Genomic DNA, 22,619 nt, shown 5'->3' on the forward strand with positions numbered 1-22,619 from the left:
TTATGGCCTGATAAGCCAATTTGGACATTGGAAATTCCGAAGGTTGATCTAGAGCTTTTAGCAATTAAAGGGTGTAACAGAAATATTGATATAATCAATGAATATTATAAATATAAGAACAATAAGTATAAAGACAGTACTCAGATTTTTACAGATGGGTCAAATCTACAAACAGATGCAACAGGGTCTGCGGTATACATCCCTAAATATGAGATGGGAATTAGCAAAAGAACATCTGACAGCATAAATGTGTATGCAGTTGAATTATGTGCTATACTTATTGCATTAGAATGGATTAAACAAGTCAGGGATATAGAAATTCTAGTATGTAGTGACTCTGTATCAGCTCTTATGAGTATGAAGACTGGAAAAGCTAGTAGTCATCAAGAAATATTATATGAAATCTTGGTTTTAAATTCAAGGGTATGTTAGACAGGGGAAAAATATTACATATATGTGGATACCAGCACATGTGGGCATACAGGGAAATGAGAAAGTTGATGGATTGGCAAAAAAGGCAACAAAAAAAGAGCATGTTGACATTAAAATTAAATTGTCAAAATCAGAAGGGAAGAGTCTAGTGTGGAAAAAGATAATGGAAATATGGCAATATCAATGGGATCATGAAAGTAAAGGAAGACAACTATACATGATTCAAAATAAAGTAGACAGTATAAGAGAGATGACAAATAGAAGGAAAGAGCAAGTGGTAATAACAAGACTTAGGATTGGACAATGTAAGTTAAATGGAACTCTTCGTATGTTAGGTAAACATCCAACAGGCCAATGCGATGAATGTCAAGAGGAGGAAACAGTTTAGTCACATTTTTATATCATGCAGGGAATTTACAAAAGAAAGACAAGAGTTGAAAAATAGCTTACAAGAAATTGGTATAGGACAGTACAATGTAAAAAGTATATTAGAATGTGGAAAGAGTGAACAAGGAAAGAAATATTTGTTTTATTTTTTAAAGAGGACTGGACTGGAAAGAAGGACAGTATGTGACGTGATAATGGACAGCAGATGGCAGTAATGTAACTTTTTGGATACCAACTACCGTAAAAACCAAAGGAAGAAGAAGAAGAAGAAGAACTGTAGGGGGAGACAGAAGCTCTACTTTTCTTTTCTGAAAATCTCGCAAGAGCCGTTCACCATGCCTGTGGATATTACCGAATGGACTGGTTCTCTAGCTCTCACAGAGGTGGAGGAACAGCCAGCCAAGCCTCTAACGGTCAAATATGGCTCTTTGGAAATTGACGCGCTTGGGAAAGTGTTCACACCCACTCAGGTTAGAGTCCCATGTGCTTGTGGCTAGCTGCATCTTGTATGACTTCTATGAGGAGGGTCATTTTAATGCAGTTTTGCATTTATTTATTTTTGTGCATTTGCATTGACTAAAGAAGGTTAAATTAAATGCAGTTTGTCTGTAGTTATGTAATGCGCACGCACGCACGCAGGCAAAGTTGCATCTGTCTAGAAATCCCCTGATCACGTGATCCTAATGTGGTTTCTCTTTCTCTGCGGCGTACCTCGTGCAAAATTTGTGAGCTGCAAATTAATGGGCTACAGCTTGAATTAAAAGAGACCTGCACAACAATACATAAATTAGTCCAGGCGGGATTATTTACATATAAATAAATAAATAAAAGTACAAGCTAGTATTAGCCTATACATAAGTTTCAGAAATACTACATCCAGCTGGGAATTTTTTTTTTTTGCTGGAACAGCTAATGGTCTTTGTACATAGAATATATAGTGTTGCCTAAATCAGTTGGGTTAGCTGTCTTACAATAAAACTTATTTCGAATTGTGTTGCATTTATAATTAATATAATAAAATGCAATACATATTGTATAAATGTTTTGGCATGTTAATAAGCAGTGACAGCAGCATCCTGGAGTGGGACATATTTTTATCCCATATTAATTGAAATACCACATACATATTTACAACAAAAATACAGACTATTTAAGTGAAAGAAAAAAAATCGATAGAATTTAGATTTTTAATATTTCAATATTTTTCAAGACAGAAACAAATATATAATTTTCCAAAAGTAACATATGCATTATTCATACAAAAAATATAAAGATGCTGTCAAGTTTGTGTAAAACAATTGTTAGCTGTAGATCTACATTTGTACATTATGCTTTATCATTTATAGAAGTAATGTGCACTATGAATGTATAGTAATATGTGTGTTTGTCATCTCAAAAGATTGTTACATACGTATGTGCATCTTTGTGGTTTCACTTTCATTGTGCAGGTGCAGAATCGGCCCACATCCGTTGAGTGGGAAGGATGTGACCCCAGTAAGCTGTACACATTGGCCATGACCGATCCAGATGCACCCAGCCGAAAAGACCCCAAATTTCGGTATGTTGTCAGATCAATCAGCCAGAACTAAACCAAAGGTTAGAGTCAGGATATTGAAACCCGCTATAATTGTTGCGTTTAATCTCAGGGAATGGCACCACTTCCTTGTTGTCAACATGAAAGGAAATGACATCTCCAGTGGATGTGTCATGTCGGACTACGTTGGTTCAGGACCCCCGAAGGGAACAGGTGAATGCTCAGATTAGGTGTTCGACTTCATGCAGCACTGCGCAGGCCAAATGCCCTCTGACTTGAAGCAGTGCATGCCAGTTATTATTCTTAATGTTTTTTTATTTATTTTTATTTGACACCTTCAGTTCTGCTGACGCTCGCAAGTCTGTATTTTTGTAAATGTATATTGCATCATGTTTATATAATAAAACTGCTAAAAAATATATAGATTCCGCTTTATTGGTATTTAAATAGTATAGGCATATGTTACAGGCGATATAGAAAGCAGTACATAAAGTATTGAATGAAAAGTGTTTGTACATGAAAATGTCTGTGCAGTTGACAAATATTGCATGCAATCCACTACATCGGTGAGCAAGTATGCAAACACTGTGATATAATCTTGTAAGACTTTCATTCATCTTTGGAAAACAAATGAAGATCTTTTAAATTAATTCTGAGACCTTTCTGATCCTCCATTGACAGTGAAGCAAATACCACTTTTGACGCTTAAAAAAATTCATAAAGAGATCGTAAAACTAATCCATATGAAATTAGTGGTTTAGTCAAATTTTCTGAAGAGACTGGATTGCTTTTTATGATGAACAGATTGAATTGTGGCTTATTCACATAAAAATTATTCAAATCACACATTATGATCAAGCATGTTTGCTTGACGTGTGAGAACCAATGAGGTTCATTCTCGTGTTACGCAGCACGTTTGAGCTTCAGCAAGAACCAATGAGGTTTGTTCTCGTGTTACACTGCACGTTTGAGCTTCAGCAAGAACCAATGAGGTTTGTTCTCGTGTTACGCTGCACGTTTGAGCTTCAGCAAGAACCAATGAGGTTTGTTCTTGCGCCTCAAGCATGTTCGGTTGAGCTTCTGTTTATGTTCGCTGATCATTGTTTATATGTGAATAAAAGCCTAAATTAAATCTGTTCATTATATAAAGCGACCGTGTCTACCAGAAAATTTGGACTATACTGCTCAATTCATATGGATTAGTTTTACTTTCTCTTTTTGAAACATCAAAGCGGTAGTTGCATAGCTGTCAACGGAGGGACAGAAATCTCTCAGATTTCATCAAAAAGATCTTCATTTGTGTTCTAAAGATGAACGAAAGTCTTACGTGGTTGGAATGAGTGTGAGTCGAACACCTTTTGACTACCTTAAATGTTGAATATATTGTCCAATCATTAGAATAACACAAGTTGTTGTATCAATAGCGAGTAACACCTGCGTATGATTTCCTCAGGTCTCCATCGTTACCTGTGGTTGGTTTACGAGCAGTCAGATAGCATCAGCTGCACCGAATGCGTCCTCACCAATTGCTCTGGAGACAACCGTGGAAAATTCAAGATCCAGAGTTTCCGCAAGAAATACGGCCTCGGTGCTCCGCTCGCAGGGTCTTGCTTCCAGGCAGAGTGGGACGACTACGTGCCCAAACTTTACGAACAGCTGGCTGGCAAATAAGGACCATTTACACCAAGTTATTGCCGTTTATTCTGGTCAGAGCTGGCCTGGGTATATTTTCAATTCAGCTATTTCAAAAAAAAAAAAAAATTAACTAGAGAAACTGTTTTGCTTTAAAAGCTGTGCAGAAATTATGAAATTCAAGTCATCTTTTGTTCTAGTTGAATTGAAATGAAGCAACTTTAATCTATGCCGCTTTTTGTGTCTCTTCGCTTGGAAGCATTTGGACTACCTTCAGGTAAAAAGAAAGACTTTGCACCTTTGAATATGAATTAAAGTCAAATTTGTGTTGTATTTTTTTGGCTGAACCTTTAATTTCATGAATTTCTCACCACTATATACTGGAAATGAACACATTGGGAATAATTAATCCTGGATAATAAAATCAGACTATGGAAAGACGTTGCTTGTGTGATGAGCACTTTATTTACAAATATAATTAAAAGCTCTGACAGAATCATGCCTCTTAATCTGAAAACAAATGTAAAGTGCATGCGACAGTAAAGCGTTTTTATTCACTAATTTGACTTTGTAGAAAACACACAGCCGGAGAAGATGCAGAGAATCAAACAGAATCATGAAATAAGAGGCCATTGAGACAATTTCACCAGTAACTGCAGGAGGGAAAGGGTGGTGAAACATTTATTATATATAGATGTGTATGTATATTTATAAAAAGAAATTGAAATTCAGTTAAAATGTAATAAGAAAATAAGTAAAAGTTCTCCATAAATCCTTCTATACACAAAATACATGTCCCTTCCCCTTCAGCCCTTTGTGCAGGTACCACGAGTTTAGGATTCACATATGTATTATTCACATTGTGCACCTCAGCTGAGGTGATTTACGGTATCGTACATATGAATGCACTGTTCTCCCAAAAAAGAAAAAAATGGTCGAATACCATAAGAATCTCAGAGTCACAGATGCACCTATCAAATATGTACATTGTTTTAATATGCAAACTTTTATCAAATTTCTTCAATACTTAATAAAAGGTATTTTTGTATAATTTTTCTGGATGAATAAATACCAAATCGGGATTCAAGCAGCGAGAGGCAGTAGGCTGCTAAAAAAAAATACAGTTTAAAAAAATTCTTAAATGACACTTCGCCCATCAAAACATCTGCAAAAAGAACAAAACCTGTGCATCTGGATTAAAATTAGCAACGCAAACCCCTAGTTCGTATTGCTTTTGTCTTGAAATCTCCATTTTAATTTGAGCTACACCGAAAGTGTTATCATTGCACGAGAAAACATTGACATCACCACCGTGACACATTTAATCGTCTCGTATATAATATTTATATATAAAAAGAGACAACTAAAGGACGTTCTCCAGCACGTTGTCTTGCAGAGGGCGCCCCACACGTGTAAGGCCCAGCCCAGAGGATTGATCGGACTGTCAGTAGCAAAAAACGGCTCAAAAAAAAAAGAAAGAAAAAAGGTGTGTGACCAGGAAAGAGCGAGGATGGTGGAGTGTTATGGTCTCATCTGTAGTCATCTTTAGGGTAGTCCAAAGCACCCAAGTTATTGAAACCCATACGAAGGCTCTCCATGTCGAAGGCGTCGATTTCTCTCTCCTGGCGGTCCAGCAGGTGTTTGATTCGGTCAGTGCGCTCTTTCTGAAGAGAAGCCAGCTCCTCCTCAATCTATCAACACAAGACAGAAGCTCAAACAAAAGGATGTCAAACCAACAGAGGTGTAGAGGAACCTGCAGGATTTTGGTTACTAGGACTTGTCTTTTCACGCTAGACTATCTATTTTTTTACAGTTAGTTCCAGTCCTCTAATTTGACTGGACAAGCAGATTTGAGATGATTAAAGAGTCAAATTTTGAGACTGTCTATTTTAATATCTTTTAGAAGGCAATTTTTTTTATTATGAATATATTGTCTGAATTTTCATCATCATTACTCCAGTCTTCAGTGTCACATGATCCTTCAGAAATCATTCTAATATGCTGATTTGATGCTCACAAAAATTCTTAATATTATCAATGTTCAAAATAAATAGTTGCTGCTTCATATTTTTGTGGAAATATATATTTTAAGGATTCTTTGATGAATAGAAAGTTCGAAAGAACAGCATTTATTTAAAATAGAATTATTTTCTAATACATATTCAAATATACTTTACTATCATTTGTGATTTATTTAATGCATCCTTGCCAAATAAAATTATTAGAAGTATTAATTTCTTTCTAAATAAAATCTTATTGATCCCAAACTTTAGCATTGTATCTGTATAGGCCTATTTACTGCATTAAATATACAAGTGGAACTCGAAAAATTGGAGTATCGTGCAAAAGTGAATTTATTTCAGTAATTTAACTTAAAAGGTGAAACTAATATATTATATAGACTCATTACATGCAAAGTGAGATATTTCAAGCCTTTATTTGTTATAATTTTGATGATTATGGCTTACAGCTTATGAAAACCTTTTCACAATATTCTAATTTTAAATTTGGGGTTTTCATAAGCTGTAAGCCATAATCATCAAAATTATGACACATAAAAGGTTTGAAATATCTCACTTTGCATGTAATGAGTCTATATAATATATTAGTTTCACCTTTTAAGTTGAATTACTGAAATAAATGAACTTTTGCACGATATTCTAATTTTTCGAGTTTCACCTGTACAACACAATAAATATAACGAGGGGAAGAGGGGAATCTCCTCAACCACCACCAATGAGCAGCATCCACCTGGATGATACGACGGCAGCCATACTGCACCAGAACGCCCACCACACACCAGCTTATTGTTATTATATTAATATACGTTTAAATAAACTGCTGATTAAATACCCTGCTTTTTAGAAAATCCTATATTGGCAGACCACCACTATTGATGATACAATGGGTAAATAAGAGGATAATAAGAGTGCTGGACCTTCTGTTCAAGGTGCGCTCGGCGCAGTGAGACTTTCTGCTCCAGTTTCTGCAGCTCGCGCTCGTGCTGGGCCTCGGTCTGAATCTTGATCTTGCTCTGGTACGCATTGAGTAACTCCATCTCCTGCTGCAGCTGCTGCCTCAGTGCCTGGCACTCGGCCTCCTGAGCCTCATCCAGACGAAGCTACACAAAAACACACACACGTGCATATGTGAGCCTCAGACGGTTTGCTGACACTACAGCACAGTTTCGCTTAACCATCAATGGCTTTCTTGTACGGGCAATGGGCCGAGACTGGAATTTAGAACAGAAGTGAGGCCTTGTTTTATGTTTCATTTAAAATCTGCATAAACTATCAACAAAACAATTACTTATTTATAAGCCGTTTTGGAAAAGCAATAAGTAACACATTTTGTGTGGCATCTTGAAGACAACATGAAATCAAATTTAATCTATACATTAATAGACTGCATTAGTCTCCGCCCACTTTTCAGCAGCGTTGGTTCTAGAAGTATTTTTTCCATTAATTTTTCCATGAACCAAACCAAACAGGGTGAATCACAACCTTACAAACTGATTTGAAGCAAAAAAGTATTGGATAAAAGTACAAGACCATACTTAATGCTTGAGTAAGGAAAATAACTACAAACCCACAAAGCATTGCGAATGAAATAATCAAATTAAAAATTATAGTGAAATATAATAATATAATATATACATACTGTATATATATATATACATATATATATATATATATATATATATATATATATATATATATACATACATGCATATATATATACATATATATATATATATATACACACACACACACACACACATATATATATATATATATATATAGGCTATATATATATATATATGAATGATGAATGAATGAATGAATGCTTTATTTCGAACATAAACATAAAACAAGTAACAAAAGAAAGTAAACTGAAAAATAAAAAGACAAACAAACCAAACAATTAATGATAATAATATGAAACCAACATGTCCGAAAAGGAGTAGGATGAAGCATAAGCTTATTAAAACCTACCCCTTCTCCACTATTCAATAAACAATCAATTTTCCCTAATAAACATATTTACATAATACCCATCTACAAAAAATAGAAAATAATAAATTACATACATAAATTATTTACAAAAACACCCGATTTCTAACTCCCTTCCTCCTCCCTGTACCTTGTGAAAACCATGTGTTTGTACTGCTTCTTAAACTGGGTCATGCTTGGACATCGCTTAAGCTCCACACCCAAACTGTTCCACAACCTCACTCCACAAACAGAAACACAAAAACCTTTTATAGTTGTACGTGCCCGCTGATGTTTTAAATTAAACTCCCCTCTCAAGTTATAACCCCCCTCTCTGTTAAAAAACAATTTTTGAATATTTCCAGGAAGTTTATTGTGTATTGCTTTGTACATGATTTGTGCTGTTTGAAAATGAACCAGGTCAATTAATTTTAATGATTTTGATTTTAAGAAAAGTAAATTTGTGTGTTCTCTGTAACCAGTATTATGTATTATTCTTATGGCTCTTTTCTGCAATATAAATAGTGATTGTTTTGAACATTTATAAGTATTGCCCCATACCTCTGCACAATACTGTAAATATGGTAAAATTAATGAACAGTAGAGAATGTGGAGTGATTTGTGGTCCAGAATATGTCTTGCTTTACTAAGAACAGAAATACTCCTTGACAATTTGCTGTGAACATATTTTATATGTGACTTCCAGTTTATTTTATCATCTATTATTACCCCAAGAAACTTATTTTCATTTACTCTTTCAATGCCCACCCCATCTATTTGTATCTGTACCTGTGTATTCTTATTACAATTACTGAATAATATGAATTCAGTTTTACTTAAGTTTATTGATAATTTGTTTCTATCAAACCACATTTTTATTTTGCACATTTCAATAGTAATCCTCCCCAGTAGTTCATGCAAATCTCCCCCAGAACCGAAAATACTAGTGTCATCTGCAAATAATACTATTTTTAATGTTTTTGAAATGTTGCATATATCATTGATATATAATAAGAACAGTTTTGGACCTAATACTGACCCCTGGGGGACGCCACAAACAATGTCCAAGCATGATGATGAATATTCACCCAACTTCACAAATTGTTTTCTGTTGCTTAAATAACTTCTCACCCAGTGCAATACTAATCCCCTGATCCCATACCGTTCCAGTTTATTAATTAATATTTCGTGATTGATTGTGTCAAAAGCTTTTTTAAGATCAATGAATATTCCAATTGAATGCAGTCTTTTGTCTATTGCTTCTGTGATCACCTGAACTGATTCAGTTAGTGCCAGTGATGTTGTATTGTTTGCTCTAAATCCATATTGACTGTCAGAAAGTAAATTGTATTTGTTTATGAAATTTTCTAATCGGTTATTGAATAGTTTTTCTAATATTTTTGAAAATTGTGAAAGTAAAGAAACAGGCCTGTAATTTGTGAAGTGGTGTCTATCCCCAGTTTTATACAATGGCACAACTTTTGCTATTTTCATTTTATTAGGAAATGTACCACTTTGGAATGATAAGTATATATATATACACACACATCTATATATATATATATATATATATATATATATATATATATATATATATATATATATACATATTATATATATATATATATATATATATTATTTTGAGAGCATATGAACACTGGATTGCTCGCTGCGAGACTATGATTGGTGGAATTTTCTGTATAGCATCATGGGTAATTAGTTTTTCACCACAAATTCAGCTGTAAAACATGATTATTTAAAAAAATAAGTTGAAAATGCAGACTGACAGCTTCAACAAAACCATATACCATCAAGAGCACACATCAGGTCTGCATTGAAAAGCTTTAGACGTTATTGTTAAAACATCTATTTCCCTATGCAGAAAATGAATGGAGTTTTTACTTCCAGAACCTGACTGTTGCACTCTATATACTTCAGCAAAAACAAATTGCATAACAAATATCACTACATTATTATCCGCTGTTTCACTCCAAAATGTGTCAAATTATGGATGTTAAATGCTTTGTGAATGTCATTCCAATCTGTCTTCGCCTTATCTCACATAGATACTAGAATAAATGGTCAACAGTTGATGTGATGGCCATTATAATGATTAACAGTGTGATTTCTTCACTCACTGCCTGTGACGCCATCATCTCGTTGATGCTCTGCTCGTACTGCTCGGCCAGGATGGCCAGTTTGCGCGTCTGCTCGTCCTTCAGGGCTTTCAGCACTGTCTTGTGCTCGCTTTTGGGGGTCACCTCTAGCTGATGGTGCCGCAGGGCCTTGTACTGTTTCGTCTGGACTTTACACGTATCCTGGAACTGTTTCTTAATCTGGAGCTCCATAGCCTGCAGGAGACACAACTCAAAGTTGAATAAACACAAACTGACAGTCTTTTCAGGACAAAAACTATCATCTAATATGCGTTTTGTCTCAAAGGATTGTGAAATGAAGCAAAAATATGCTCTATTTTTAACACTTTACAGTAAGGTCCAATTACTTATGTTAGTTAATGCATTAACCAAGAAAAAATAACATGAACTAACAATGAACAGTTGTTTTTGTTAACTTATTTTAGCTTAGGTCCATTAAATTATATTAACAGATACAACTTTTGATTTTAAAAATGTAATAAACTAAATGCATTTAGAAGTATTTTTCAACTTAACTAATGTTAACAAATGGAACCTTATTATAAAGTGTCACCGCAGTTTTAGATTTAAATGTGCTAAGTGCCTATGCAATTAAATGTTTAAACATCATCATCAGTCTCTACTGACCGGCAAATGTTCCTAAAATCTACCCAGTTTCTAAAAATAAATCAAGGTTAATCTTGCAACCACAATCAGAGAAACAATGAGACCTACATAGATTTTGTAGGTTAAATTCCCACTATATATAGCTAAGTAATAAGAAATGTTATTCCACAGTTGATGGCACCTTGAGGTTCTTGGGCTGCTGTCGTAGTTCGAGCACATGTTTCCTGTGCAGTTCTCTCTCTCTCCGGTTGTTGTATTCGATCTGGTTCTCCAGCTCTGTCTGGTGCTGCAGTCGGATCAGATCCATGCGAAGTTTCTGTAGCGTCTTCAGCTGCCTGTGTTCAAGTTCTTGAGTCGACTCGTCTTGTCTGATCAACATAGCGTGCTCCATTTCCTTCTGGGTCTTCTTCTTATTCAACTCCTGACAGTCAGAAAAACAGAAAATATTACATTAGCTTACAAAAAAAAAAAAAAAAGGAATCAATTTTCTCTAATATGTGACCCTGGACCACAACATTGAGATGTATACATCATCTGAAAGCTGAATAAATAATAGTTCCATTGATGTATGGTTTGCTAGGATAGGACAATATTTGGGAGAGATACAACTATTTGAAAATTTGGGATCAGAGGGTGCAAAAAAAATCAAAACATTGAGAAAAAGTCACACTAATATTAAATGGCAGGTGTTTTCTGTGTTTTTTGTGCGTGTTTTTTAGCATGATCCTTTGTGGATACATAAGATGGTTGCTAGGGAGTTGCTAGGTTGGCTTAGGTGTAGACAGGTGATTGCTCAAAAGAGCCAGTCTCTATGAAGTCTCTATAAATGTCTCTGATGATATTATAGTCCCTAAATATGTCTCGGATACCTCCTTTAACATAAATGTGATGGATTATTTCGCCCACAACTCTGATCACTAAGAACACTTAAAGTAATGGCAAACACCTTTTCAACAAACCATTCTGGGGACGAATTACAAAAGTTACAAGAGTGAAACGTGGTATGAACACGTACATGATACATAATAGTATAAGGAGATGTTGATAAGTGGTTCACAATTATTAGAAGCTTCAAGACCAGAACAAAATGTGGACCAAAATTGCAAACCACCGGATTATGCATCAACATGTTTGCTGTTCTATAGACCGTATATGGGTTTCGATCCGGGAATACTTCCGAAGGTTTCCTGCTGATTAAAGCGCTAGATTAAGAGATTTGCACATTGCTGCATTACTTATTTTCAAATCAGATTAATTGAAAAGAGTCATCAACCCTGAGAAAAGGTTCAAATTTTGCATTAACCCTGGGAAAAGCCCCAAATACGATTCATAGGAATGCACGTATACATAAACAATACCATTCAAAAGTTTGGGGTCATTAAGGTTTTATGGTTTCTCACCAAGGCTACATATATTTGATTAAAAATACAGCAAAAACAGTAATATTGTCAAATATTATTACAATTCAAAATAAGTTTTCTATTTTAATATACAGTAATTTGAAATTGAATTTATTCCTGTGATGCAAAGCTGAATTTTCATCATCATTACTCCAGTCTTCAGTGTATTCATTTCTGTATTAAAAAAAGAACATTCTGACCCCAAACCTTTGACATGTATATATAGAGTGCTAGGCAGTCATTTGTCTTTTTTTAACTTGAAGCATTTCATCCCCACCTCTCGTAACTGCTCTTGCTCAAACTCGTGCCGCTTGACCATGATCTTGCGTTTGAAGGCCCTACAGTTCCTGTCGTAGAAAGCCCTCTGCTGACCCAGGAGCTGAGCCTCTTCTTCAGCCTGAGAGTGCTGGATGTTCTCCTTGTGCTTGGACAGCCTCTCCTGTTTCTCTTTCTTAGGCGTGCTGTGGTCTTCACTCATTTCCTAAACAAACAAACAAACAAAAAAATCACAAAGACCATGAGACGAGACAGGGGAATTAAAAGAAGCATTGATTTTAGACTAAACGTTCTCATTATAGCCGGATCACCCTCTTTTTAAGCCATAAAATGGCATTCGCAACACATTACTTCTGTAATGTGACATTTTCCATGTGAAGCATGATATTCAGAAATATATTAAATGTGTTTTTATACATTTAAGAACTGACTGGATCATAGAATTAGAGGGCTTGGTAAGTCGAACAGGAAAGTCATTATATATTTTTTTTTTGGAAAAACAAAAATTCTTAGGAATTAAGAAAACAGTTGATGTGAATAGGGTCATTTTTAGTTTCATGTAAACTTTGAGTATCTGGACATGAACCTCTTTGATCTTCTCCTTGCACAGCTTGTACTGTTTCTTCTGGTTATCAAGGAAGGTGGTGAGCTCTTTCTTCTGTTGGGCCATGATTTGCTGCTGGAACTTCTTCTCATCAGCTGCCAGTGTTTTCATCTGAGGGATGTAACACATTTATCGTAAATATCAACACTTCAGTTTTTCACAGATTAATTTTTTCTCTCATTTTAAAACAACTCCTAAAGAAAACTAACTAAAAAGACCCACACAGTCCTATTTTCTCTCGGGCTTCATTAACATACTAATCAACATATGTTGTATGAATAATTAGCATTCATCCCGAAGCTATTTACATGTTTAACAAGCAATATGGAAAAGTATATAATAAACTGGGGTCTTTTTCAAGTGACCTGCGTGAACTTTTGAACTCATTTTCTTTGTAGAGGGATTTTATAATATAGAATTTATTGTTAAGATGTTAAAGAAATACAAGTCCAAGAACTGGATGACACATTGGTCAATCACTATTTGCAATCAACATCATGTCAATTGACCAATAGTTGATTGGCTAGTAACTATAAACAGTTAAGAATAGTCAAGAATAAAGAAAGATCACCCACTTCTTTGTCCGTTTGGATGGCGTGCTTCTTGGCGAGTTTCTCCAGCTCAATGAAGGCATTGTTGGCGTGGGTTTCCAGTTCTTTCTGGAGCTTCAGTCTGTGCTCGTCCATCTCTGCCTTCAGCTTGTTCTCCAGAGCGATCAGCTGCTTCTGGTGTTGCCGTCGCATGCGTTTGTACCCCGACATCTGCTCTCGGAGCTCATTTTCCTGCTCGTGTTCGTGTATCTGACGCGTTACCTAAATGGAAAAGAACTCGGTCAGAGGGTGACGGGTAACTTTTGAGATGATTGTGATGAGATTTACCAGTGTAGCAAAGTGTAAAAGCAACCCACAGTTCTTGGGAAGACCTGGCAATTGGAAAGATGACCAGAAGTTTGACCAAATTTTAAAGACATTGTCAGATCATTCAAAATGAGGTATCAAGTTAAAGGCATTTCCCTACTTGAATACTTCAACTATATCCTCTTTTCTTCACTTTTAATCCCTACTGGCACCTTTAACTGTTGGGTTGTTTTTATGAAAATGAAAATAGACAGGAAAATGTAAGGATCTAGGAAGAGAAATTAGAGATTCCCAGTGCAGTCCAGTGGAATAATTCATTAGATGCCCATTGGGTGACCAGATCGCAAGCTCACATCATCATCACCACAGTGTTGTCTTTTCACATTATGATAGTAGAATAAAAAGCAGCCGTCCTGAAATCAACAACAGCACTAGACTAAAACTTCTTGTGATATCAAAGGCATGTTAAAATCACAAGCACTGTATGATTAAACTGACAAATTCAAATAGAGCATGATGGAAAAATGACAATACAGTCCATCAAAATGATTGATAATTATCATTTTAGTGCAATATCGAATTGTGACAAAGAGAAAAAAAATGCAATTGTGAATATTACCCATCTCAACATTGCCTTTGCCTACATCTAGAATGTCACTAATGCGACAAAATATATAAATGAAAACAGAAAACCCCCACCATTCCCTTGACTTTGCAAACCCGTGGAAGACAAACCTGGAAGAAGGGCGTGTCCAGATCAAACTGTTCGTTGAGTTTCTCGTAACTCCCACCTGAACTCCTCATGCCAAACATGTTGGCGAAGTAAACCACCCGTGAGAACATTGAGAGTCGCCTGCACTACATCCCCCAAAAGCACTCGCTCAAAACCCACCGAGAGAGAAAGAGAGAGCGAGAGAGGGATGGAGATAAAGAGAGAAGGCGAACACTGCTTCTCCTCTCTCCTCGCAGGTGCGCCATGAATGAAAGAGGTTCTCAGAGAGGCCTGGCCCCGCGCGCGGGCTAAGCAGCGTTTAGTAGGCCAGTCACATGAGATGCCTGTTGAAGGGGGAAATTTCCTAATCACCCTGAATCAGTAGCCCCACTGTAACCGCAGTCACCAATCCAATCGCTTTCTGCCCAAATGCCCCTATCAGCCGCACCAAAGGGGCATGTGATAACACTAAGCCCTGGGCCAGGTCACAAAAAAAAGAATGGAAAATAATGAAAGAAACACTTTCAGGTTAAAAGGTAACACAGATGGGCATCCTAACTAGATTCAAATTCAACTTCTGACCATTTCAGATTAAAAGTAAATACATGTTTATGTGGAGCTGACACTAATGGAATTAAAGTGTTGCCAGAACAGGCGATTTAATGCTAAAAAAAAAGCATACCTTTTTCAGCATATTGATCAAAATGTGACCATAACGTCACTTATGTTACAAAAAAAAAAAAAATAATAATAATAAAAAAATTACACAGAATTTTTCAACATTGATATTAATAATATTAAAAGTTTCTTGAGCAGAAAATCAGCATATTAGAATGATTTCTGAAGTATCATGTGACGCATAAGATAATGAAAATTCAGCTTTGCCATCAAAAAAATATATTTCAAAATGTATTAAAACAGAAAACTTTTAAATAGTAATACACTTTTACAATATTACTGTTGTTACTGTATTTTTGATCGCATAAATGGAGCCATGATGAATTTATAAGACATTTCTTTAAAAAGCATTTCAAATATCGTACAGAGTCAGACCCCAAAGTTTTGAACAGTAGTGTAATTGTACGTTTACAAGGGAATCACACTTTAGCTTGGCAGCACATTAATGTAAAACACTATTGGAATTAATTATAAGTCAAGACTTTGGTGTGCTTCATGAAGAAAGTTATTTGGACCAAACAAATTGCTCTCCTCACGTGAACACTAGAAACTTGAGGACTTGCTGCCCATGTGTATCAGTCAGTTATGGGTAACCCACACAGAATCTGCAGAATTAGCATTTTGTGCTGATTTTAGGGGGGAAAATGGTGGTTTTATCACTGTTAAAAGATCTGAGAGCATTGCAATCTTATTGGTAACCAGAATCATAAAGGTGAAAGAACACACAAAGGGTGGCTGTGGAACTTTGTAAATGATCTTTCCTACTCTGCAGAAATATAATCTATATAATCTATATAATTTAATTAAAAATATATCATTTAAAAATAAAAAAATTATCGAAAAGGCGCTTATGAGGTTCCAAGACTGTTAGGATTCTGCACTAGAAGGGAACGGCATGGCAGTTCACTAGGTTTTGAAAAAAATCCAAAGATTCAAATGTAAATCCAAACTGCAAGCAGGAGACAAACTTAAAAACGTGAACGTTATAAAATGTGAAAACAAAAATGTGACGTTACTATGACATCAACTGTGGATTTATCAGATACTTTGTCTCAATTTACAACCTGGCTGTTATAATGCATCTAAGGCATTCTCACATTCCCTTTTTCATCCCTATATAGTTTTGCCTATACAATATGTCGCCCCTTCCCACCTTCGTTCTCGTCTTCCCTCCTTTTTTCCCTGTGTCACTTTCTAAACCTCACCCCTCCTCTACGGCTTTTCATATGAAACACAAAGACAGTCTCTTTCCCTGCATAGCCCAGATCCTTGTGTCTCATTCCATACAACTGTAAACCCGAATCAATTTATAAAAAGGACACAGTTGTTTGCACCAAGTCGATGAAAAAATTTTTGATTTAGAAAGGTGCGCCATGCCCATAAACCCACTAAAGCCAAACTCCTTTGTGATCATCTGAAATGATAGATGAGTGTCTGTAGTATCAGACAAAGTCCACTGAGGTTGTCTGCCCCTAGAGGGCGCTCACGTTCCAGCAAAATGGGGCCAAAACAGGTGACATCATCATTTCAACCAAGCGTACTGCGATCGACTACACTGCCTGCCAGAGATCTCCATATATTCATCAATTAGGGTGGAAGTGGTTGTATCACAATAGATTATTTTTTCTGCTTAATTGCATCAATTCTTTATTGGTATCGTGCATGTCTGACACTGACCTTCTGTTTTTATAAAAAAAAAAAAAAGATTTTCCCAAAACCCCACAAACCGAAGAATATCCTTTTGTGTTGGATCACACTGTATTAACTAATAGTAGACAACAACACCAATGACTCGTGCGAGGAGTGCAGCTGGCTATTGACTGAATCATGTTGCCTTGACAACAGACATGAGAGTGAGAGAGAAAAGTACGACCCTTTATTTCTTCCTCTCGAATAAAGAGAGGGTTAAACAGAAAGAGAAGGAGGCAAAGACCACTGAGAAACAGAGAGAGAGAGAAATGACCGCAGAGTGCATTAAAGCCAAGGAAGAAAGAAAAGAACGAAAGAGTGAAGCAAGAGAGGAGGGGGGGGGGGATGAGAGGATGATGTCATTCTTTTTCCTCACCAGTGATGCTGACTTGATTGTGGCGAAGCGCTCACGGTTTTTATAGTTGTGAGCCTGAGCTCTTTCCGACGAAGACGGTCGCAGTTCCGACCGATGGTCCCGATGAGGAGGGTCATCGCGGATATACTGATGATCCTGAGGGGAAAAACACACACACACACAAATAAAATCAGTCAAGGATTTGGTGTCACACTATAATAATCTCTTGAGGAGTAAATGCGATCTTTTGTTTGAACTGCAGGAGTTCCACCATACACTGCGTCACACTATTTACATTTATGCATTTGGCAGATGCAATCCGAAGTGACTTGCAGTTCATTCAAGCAATTCATTTTCCTTACAACATCCGAAGCAGGAGCTTTATGTTTCTTGTTGCTGTAGATGTTTCAACATGAGACTGTTCAATGCTAACACGCTCACTATCTTAAAATATCATTGTTAATCGACCCACGAGGTTTGTCGACCTGAAGCGCTCATATTCCTGAGGGTTTTATCTTCTCTCAGGGAATAAAATGAAGAACAACTTGTTTAAGGGCTGTTCAGTTCCCGTAAAGTCGATTCATATTTCTGCTGCATGCTGATGTAATTTCCTTGAGGACAGGAAGTGTCAATCATGTGTGCATGTGTTTGTGAACTTCCTAAATCACATACTTTCAGAGAATGTACAGCGTATGTAATCGATGCAGTGCAGTATTTAAACAGGGCTGTACAATATTTCCCCAAAAAAACAAACAAAAATACCAGTACATGTATAACAATAACAATAATAATAATAAGTATTATTATTAATACTAAATAAAAATATTTAAAATAAATAATAATATTGTAATATTTCACTGTAAAATAAATAATTTAAGGGAAAAATTATTATTATTAGTTATTGATACTAAATTAAAAAATATTAAAAATTACTAATGCTATTGTAATATGTCACTGTAAAATATGTCACTTATAAAAAGGAATTACTATCATATTTCACTGTAAAACTAAAACAAATTGCAGAAAATAATAATAAAATAATTTAAGAAACATCACTATAATAATATTTCACTGTAAAATAAAAAATTGATTTTTTTTTTTTTTTGCATACCACGCTGTATAATAGGGAAGTATGCATATTTGGATGAGGGGAGAATCTTTGAACTATTTGTTTGAAGAGAACATTAAATCTAATCTAATTTCCAAGTATACCATCTCCGCGCACAGAAAGACTATGTTCAAACCATTCAAATTGTAACAAGCCGGTCTTCTAAAAACACAGCTCAACTGAAATGCTTTCCAGGAATCTAATGTAAAGCATACGTTCAATACGTTCAAACATCAAAGTATGGTAAGAATTTAAATGACAAAAGTGTAAAGCTTGTGTGCGTCCTGAACCTTTTTGTGGTGCGTGGAAGACTCTAGGGTGCTGTCGTAGTCGTGGTGCAGCTCGGAGCAGGAGTCATCGGGCACCTCCTGCAGGCTGTTGACACTGCTGCTCTGACTGCCCGTGCTCACTGACGTGCTGGGGATGGAATGATTACTGCCCAAACTGTTCATCTTACAGCTCGCCTGCTCTCCATCCTGCGCAGGGGACACAGAAATACACACAGAGAAAAAGATCACCAACCTTTCTGGAAAACAACATTTATTTCCATTACAATTTACACAACATCCACACTATACTGAAAGCCTTTCTGCCTGATAGTTCAATATACTGTACAGTTCTATATACCTTCAATGTAGTTAAAAAATGTCTTTACTTTGTGTAATTCAGTATAGTCTGTATTAAATAATTCAATAAAGTATCTAGCTCAGTAAAATTCAGTATGGTATGTAAATCAGTATCAATATACAGTTCTGTATAGTTTATAGTTCATTTTGTTACACTTAAGTTTAGTATATCTTCAGTATAGTTCATTTATAAAGGTTATTTATTCAGTAGGTTATTTCATAAAGTTTAGTAAAGTATATATTTATATATAATTTCTTTCAATGTAGTTTGCCATAGTAGAGAGTATATAATTCAGTATAGTGTTTAGTTCCAAAACTCTATACATTAAGTGTATGTCAATATAGTTTGCAGTATAGACACTACAGTTCAAAAGTTTGGGGTTGGGATTTTTAAATGTTTATAAAAGAAGTCTCTTCCGATTATAAATGCTGCATTAATTTGATCAAAAATACAATAAAACAGTAATACTGTAAAATATTATTACAATATATATATATATATATATATATTTATATATATATATATATATATATTTGTATTCCTGTAATTTTCAGCAGCCTATACTCCAGTCTTGTTTTTACTGTCACTTTTGATCAATTTAATGTATCATCGTTAAATAAAAGTATTAATTTCTTCTTTTTAAAAAAATCATACAGACCCCAAACTTTTGCACGATAAATATTTTAATATACTTTCAGTATACTTGTAGTTCTGTTTAGTATATAGTTAGTTGGGTATGACATATAGTATCATTTACCTTAAGTTTAGTACTAAGTTAAATATTTATAATATAGCTCAGAGTAGTTTATTATCCCTGAAGTGTAAAAAAAAATGTGATGTTAAAATCAAAGCATGGATGGCAAACATGTAAATTATATATTTAAATAAGAGAAATCAATGCCTGCCTCAGCATAAATGCCATATCAGTTGTGTACACAATATGCAACACTATGAAACTCGCACAGGCAAGTATGAATCCGACATGTGCGTATGACACTCATGGGGACCTTTCCTTTCTCAGAGCACTTCCTGTACCCACCTCCTCCTCTTCCTGAGACTCCCCCATTGGGCCGTTGTGTTTCTCTTGGTAGAGGATTTTTTTCATTTTACGGTACTGCAGGTTGTCCAGTTCTCTGACTGCATCCTTCGTCCTCTGGATCAGATCGATGAGGACCGATGAAGGACGATCTCTCCTCACGAAATCATGCTGGGACGGACAAAGGGGGACAGAGAGGGAGATTTGTAAAATGAACAACTCTGTTTTGGGAATTTTAGGCAAGTAAAATGAGCAATAAGTGGTGATGAAATGTACAAACAGCTTCTGTGAGTAAACATCCTGATCAATCAAATCTCACCCTCAGATTTGATTACATTTATGACGAGTGTATCGCATAGAGGAAAATGTGTTTTTATTTGGCCCCATTTTCACCTGAAAACGACATTCATTTCATAAAAGCAAATATTTCAGGAGAAACATTTGGGGGTTAATCATGATGCAATTCAACTGCCATGAAATAAACCCACAGTCTCAATCCTCTCAGCGTGTCGGATTACTCCACTTGTGCTCTGAATTACGTCATTTCATGTTTGTCCTTTGCTCACTAGAGGGTGCTCAAGTGTAATGTGGCCCTGAGTGGACATATGGCATATGGAGAAGGGGTTTTGACATGGCTGGCTAAATGAGGACTTGATCTCACCTCCTCAATGAAAATATAAAGAGAACCGACTCGAGTTCATGCAGCTTGTTAACTGGTTTCACAAAACTGTGCTCTGTAAACCACAAACCAAGACTCTTTGAAAGTTAATTGGTCATGTTGGAGTTCTTTCCATTACCAAACTGGAGTCATTTATTTATTTGGAAGAAAACGGTTAGAATCCAGATTTCTCGGCCATTAGACGACATGTCAACTGCTCAAGCTTTCTCATTGACCTATTTGGCTCTGTTTACACCTGGTATTAATACAGTATGCGTTTTGGTCGATCGGATCACAAGTAGACGAGGGAGACACATTATCATTTTCAACCACTTCTGTTCTGATTCCTTCAAGGGGAGGGTCTAAGGGAGGGAAAATGTATGGCCTTTTTCAGATTTTTCGATCTAATGGACAAAATAAGCTCACACAATTTACATATGAACACACAGAAGAAGACACTGCTCTTTCTGCCCTGATAGCCACAAGACTATGACATTACAAAACAAGAGAGTGCCAGTTGGAAATCAGGAATGGAGAGAGAACTTTGTGCTTGGTATGTTTTTGTCTTCAAACCAAACTTGGGTCTCAAGCTGACAAAGTTCAAATCCCGCCGGGCTAGCACACTTCCCGTAATGTTTCCGCATTAAGTCAGTAGGCAGAGAGTTGGTGGTCTTTTGTGGCTCTTCGAATGCTTTCGACCACATGAGCATTTGCACTACGAAAGCAATCCGGCGTCTTCGACTACTTTTGGAAGTGCTTGAAAGTGGACAAGCTCAAAACGTTTTAGACCCCATTAGTCAATACGTTTTTTTTTTTACGTCCCCCTGTGGTGAAAAATCTAACTTTTAAATGTTGTTTATATGTCTATGTGGTGTTTTTAATATGCTTTCAGACAAACCGTGTGCAAATTCATAAGTCAACAGCATTGCTGAGTATGTTCTCCTTATATCTGCAGTGAACCAAAGGCAGTCTCAAAATCGCGGTTTGAAATCACTGGTGTTTCTGACGTCACAACAAGCTACCTTGTAGTCAATCACAACACCGTGTGACCGCCAACAAGTGGATCTCTGAGCTGGTGTGAATGAGTGGAGATGGGACTAATTTGCATATTCATTGAAACGCGTATATACTAAATGAGGCAATGGTGGTTACATTCAAGCTAATTTAAGGCATGAAGAAAAAATTTTCAAGGGAAAAACGTTCAAATATGTAATTTTGGTGATTAAAGATTAGTTTTAAGGGATACAATTATTGACTACAGGGGGACTTCAAGAAATTAATACTTTTAATCAGCAAGTATGCATTAAATTGATCAAAAGAGACAGTAAAGACGTTTATAATTTTAGAAAATATTTACATTTCAAATAAATGCTCTTCATTTAAATTTGAATTGGACACCTAAATTAGCGCCAAATCAGCATATTACAATGATTTCTGAAGGATCGTGTGACAGCTTCAGCTTTTTAAATCACAAGAAACGTATTAAAAACATATAAAAGTTATTTTAAATTGTAATCATGTTTCACAATATTACTGTTTTTACTGTATATTTCATTCAATAAATGCAGCCTTGGTGAGTAGACTTTTTAAAAACATTAAAAAAAGTTTTCATTTCACATAAACATAAAATGATCTCGTAGACCTAATCAAAGTGGACTGGTTCCACCTTTGCTTGGTTTCAATAACTTGATAAATGTTACCACTCTCAATAAACATCTATGGAGAGTGATTTGGAAAGGAATTACAAATTTAGCTGAAAATGCATTTAGTTTAAGCAGATCGCGTCTGTGTTGCGAGCTGGTAAAGCACCGCAGAGCAACCGGCTCAACCGTTAAGCCCGGCAAAGACAGTTACAGCTAACAGCTCGGCTTCCCAATGAT

At 35.8% G+C, this 22,619-nt stretch overlaps 2 protein-coding genes across 4 annotated transcripts in view; one reads left to right on the top strand and one right to left on the bottom strand.

Moving 5' to 3' along the window:
- The first annotated feature begins 1,035 nt into the window (after positions 1-1,035).
- On the top strand, positions 1,036-4,426 carry pebp1 (phosphatidylethanolamine binding protein 1). The gene is made up of 4 exons (XM_079606101.1): positions 1,036-1,289; positions 2,268-2,377; positions 2,466-2,566; positions 3,807-4,426. The coding sequence occupies exons 1-4, from the start codon at positions 1,155-1,157 to the stop codon at positions 4,022-4,024; spliced, it is 564 nt and encodes a 187-aa protein (XP_079462227.1). The 5' UTR covers positions 1,036-1,154; the 3' UTR covers positions 4,025-4,426.
- Positions 4,427-4,429: 3 nt separating this feature from the next.
- taok3a (TAO kinase 3a) overlaps positions 4,430-22,619 on the bottom strand; it is a 70,544-nt gene continuing 52,354 nt past the window's right edge. For all 3 annotated transcript variants that reach the window (XM_079606098.1, XM_079606097.1, XM_079606099.1), the window contains 10 exons: positions 20,085-20,252; positions 18,709-18,894; positions 17,332-17,466; positions 13,595-13,831; positions 13,002-13,130; positions 12,417-12,620; positions 10,921-11,160; positions 10,116-10,328; positions 6,924-7,106; positions 4,430-5,676 (listed from right to left, as the gene is read on the bottom strand). In XM_079606098.1, the coding sequence (XP_079462224.1) occupies positions 5,515-5,676; positions 6,924-7,106; positions 10,116-10,328; positions 10,921-11,160; positions 12,417-12,620; positions 13,002-13,130; positions 13,595-13,831; positions 17,332-17,466; positions 18,709-18,894; positions 20,085-20,252 (1,857 nt within the window). In that variant the 3' untranslated portion in view covers positions 4,430-5,514. The remainder of the gene's footprint in view (positions 5,677-6,923; positions 7,107-10,115; positions 10,329-10,920; positions 11,161-12,416; positions 12,621-13,001; positions 13,131-13,594; positions 13,832-17,331; positions 17,467-18,708; positions 18,895-20,084; positions 20,253-22,619) is intronic.

The sequence above is a fragment of the Phoxinus phoxinus genome (genome assembly GCF_949152265.1).
Source record: "Phoxinus phoxinus genome assembly, chromosome: 3".
NCBI classification, from domain to species: domain Eukaryota; kingdom Metazoa; phylum Chordata; class Actinopteri; order Cypriniformes; family Leuciscidae; genus Phoxinus; species Phoxinus phoxinus.

What these genes read in the sequence shown, in the direction of transcription:
- pebp1 (XM_079606101.1), top strand. Translation starts at nt 1,155, where the DNA reads ATGCCTGTGGATATTACCGAATGGACTGGTTCTCTAGCTCTCACAGAG. An exon ending in AAGTGTTCACACCCACTCAG is followed by an intron (nt 1,290 to 2,267) that starts GTTAGAGTCCCA and finishes TTCATTGTGCAG; the next exon opens with GTGCAGAATCGGCCCACATC. An exon ending in AGGACCCCCGAAGGGAACAG is followed by an intron (nt 2,567 to 3,806) that starts GTGAATGCTCAG and finishes TGATTTCCTCAG; the next exon opens with GTCTCCATCGTTACCTGTGG.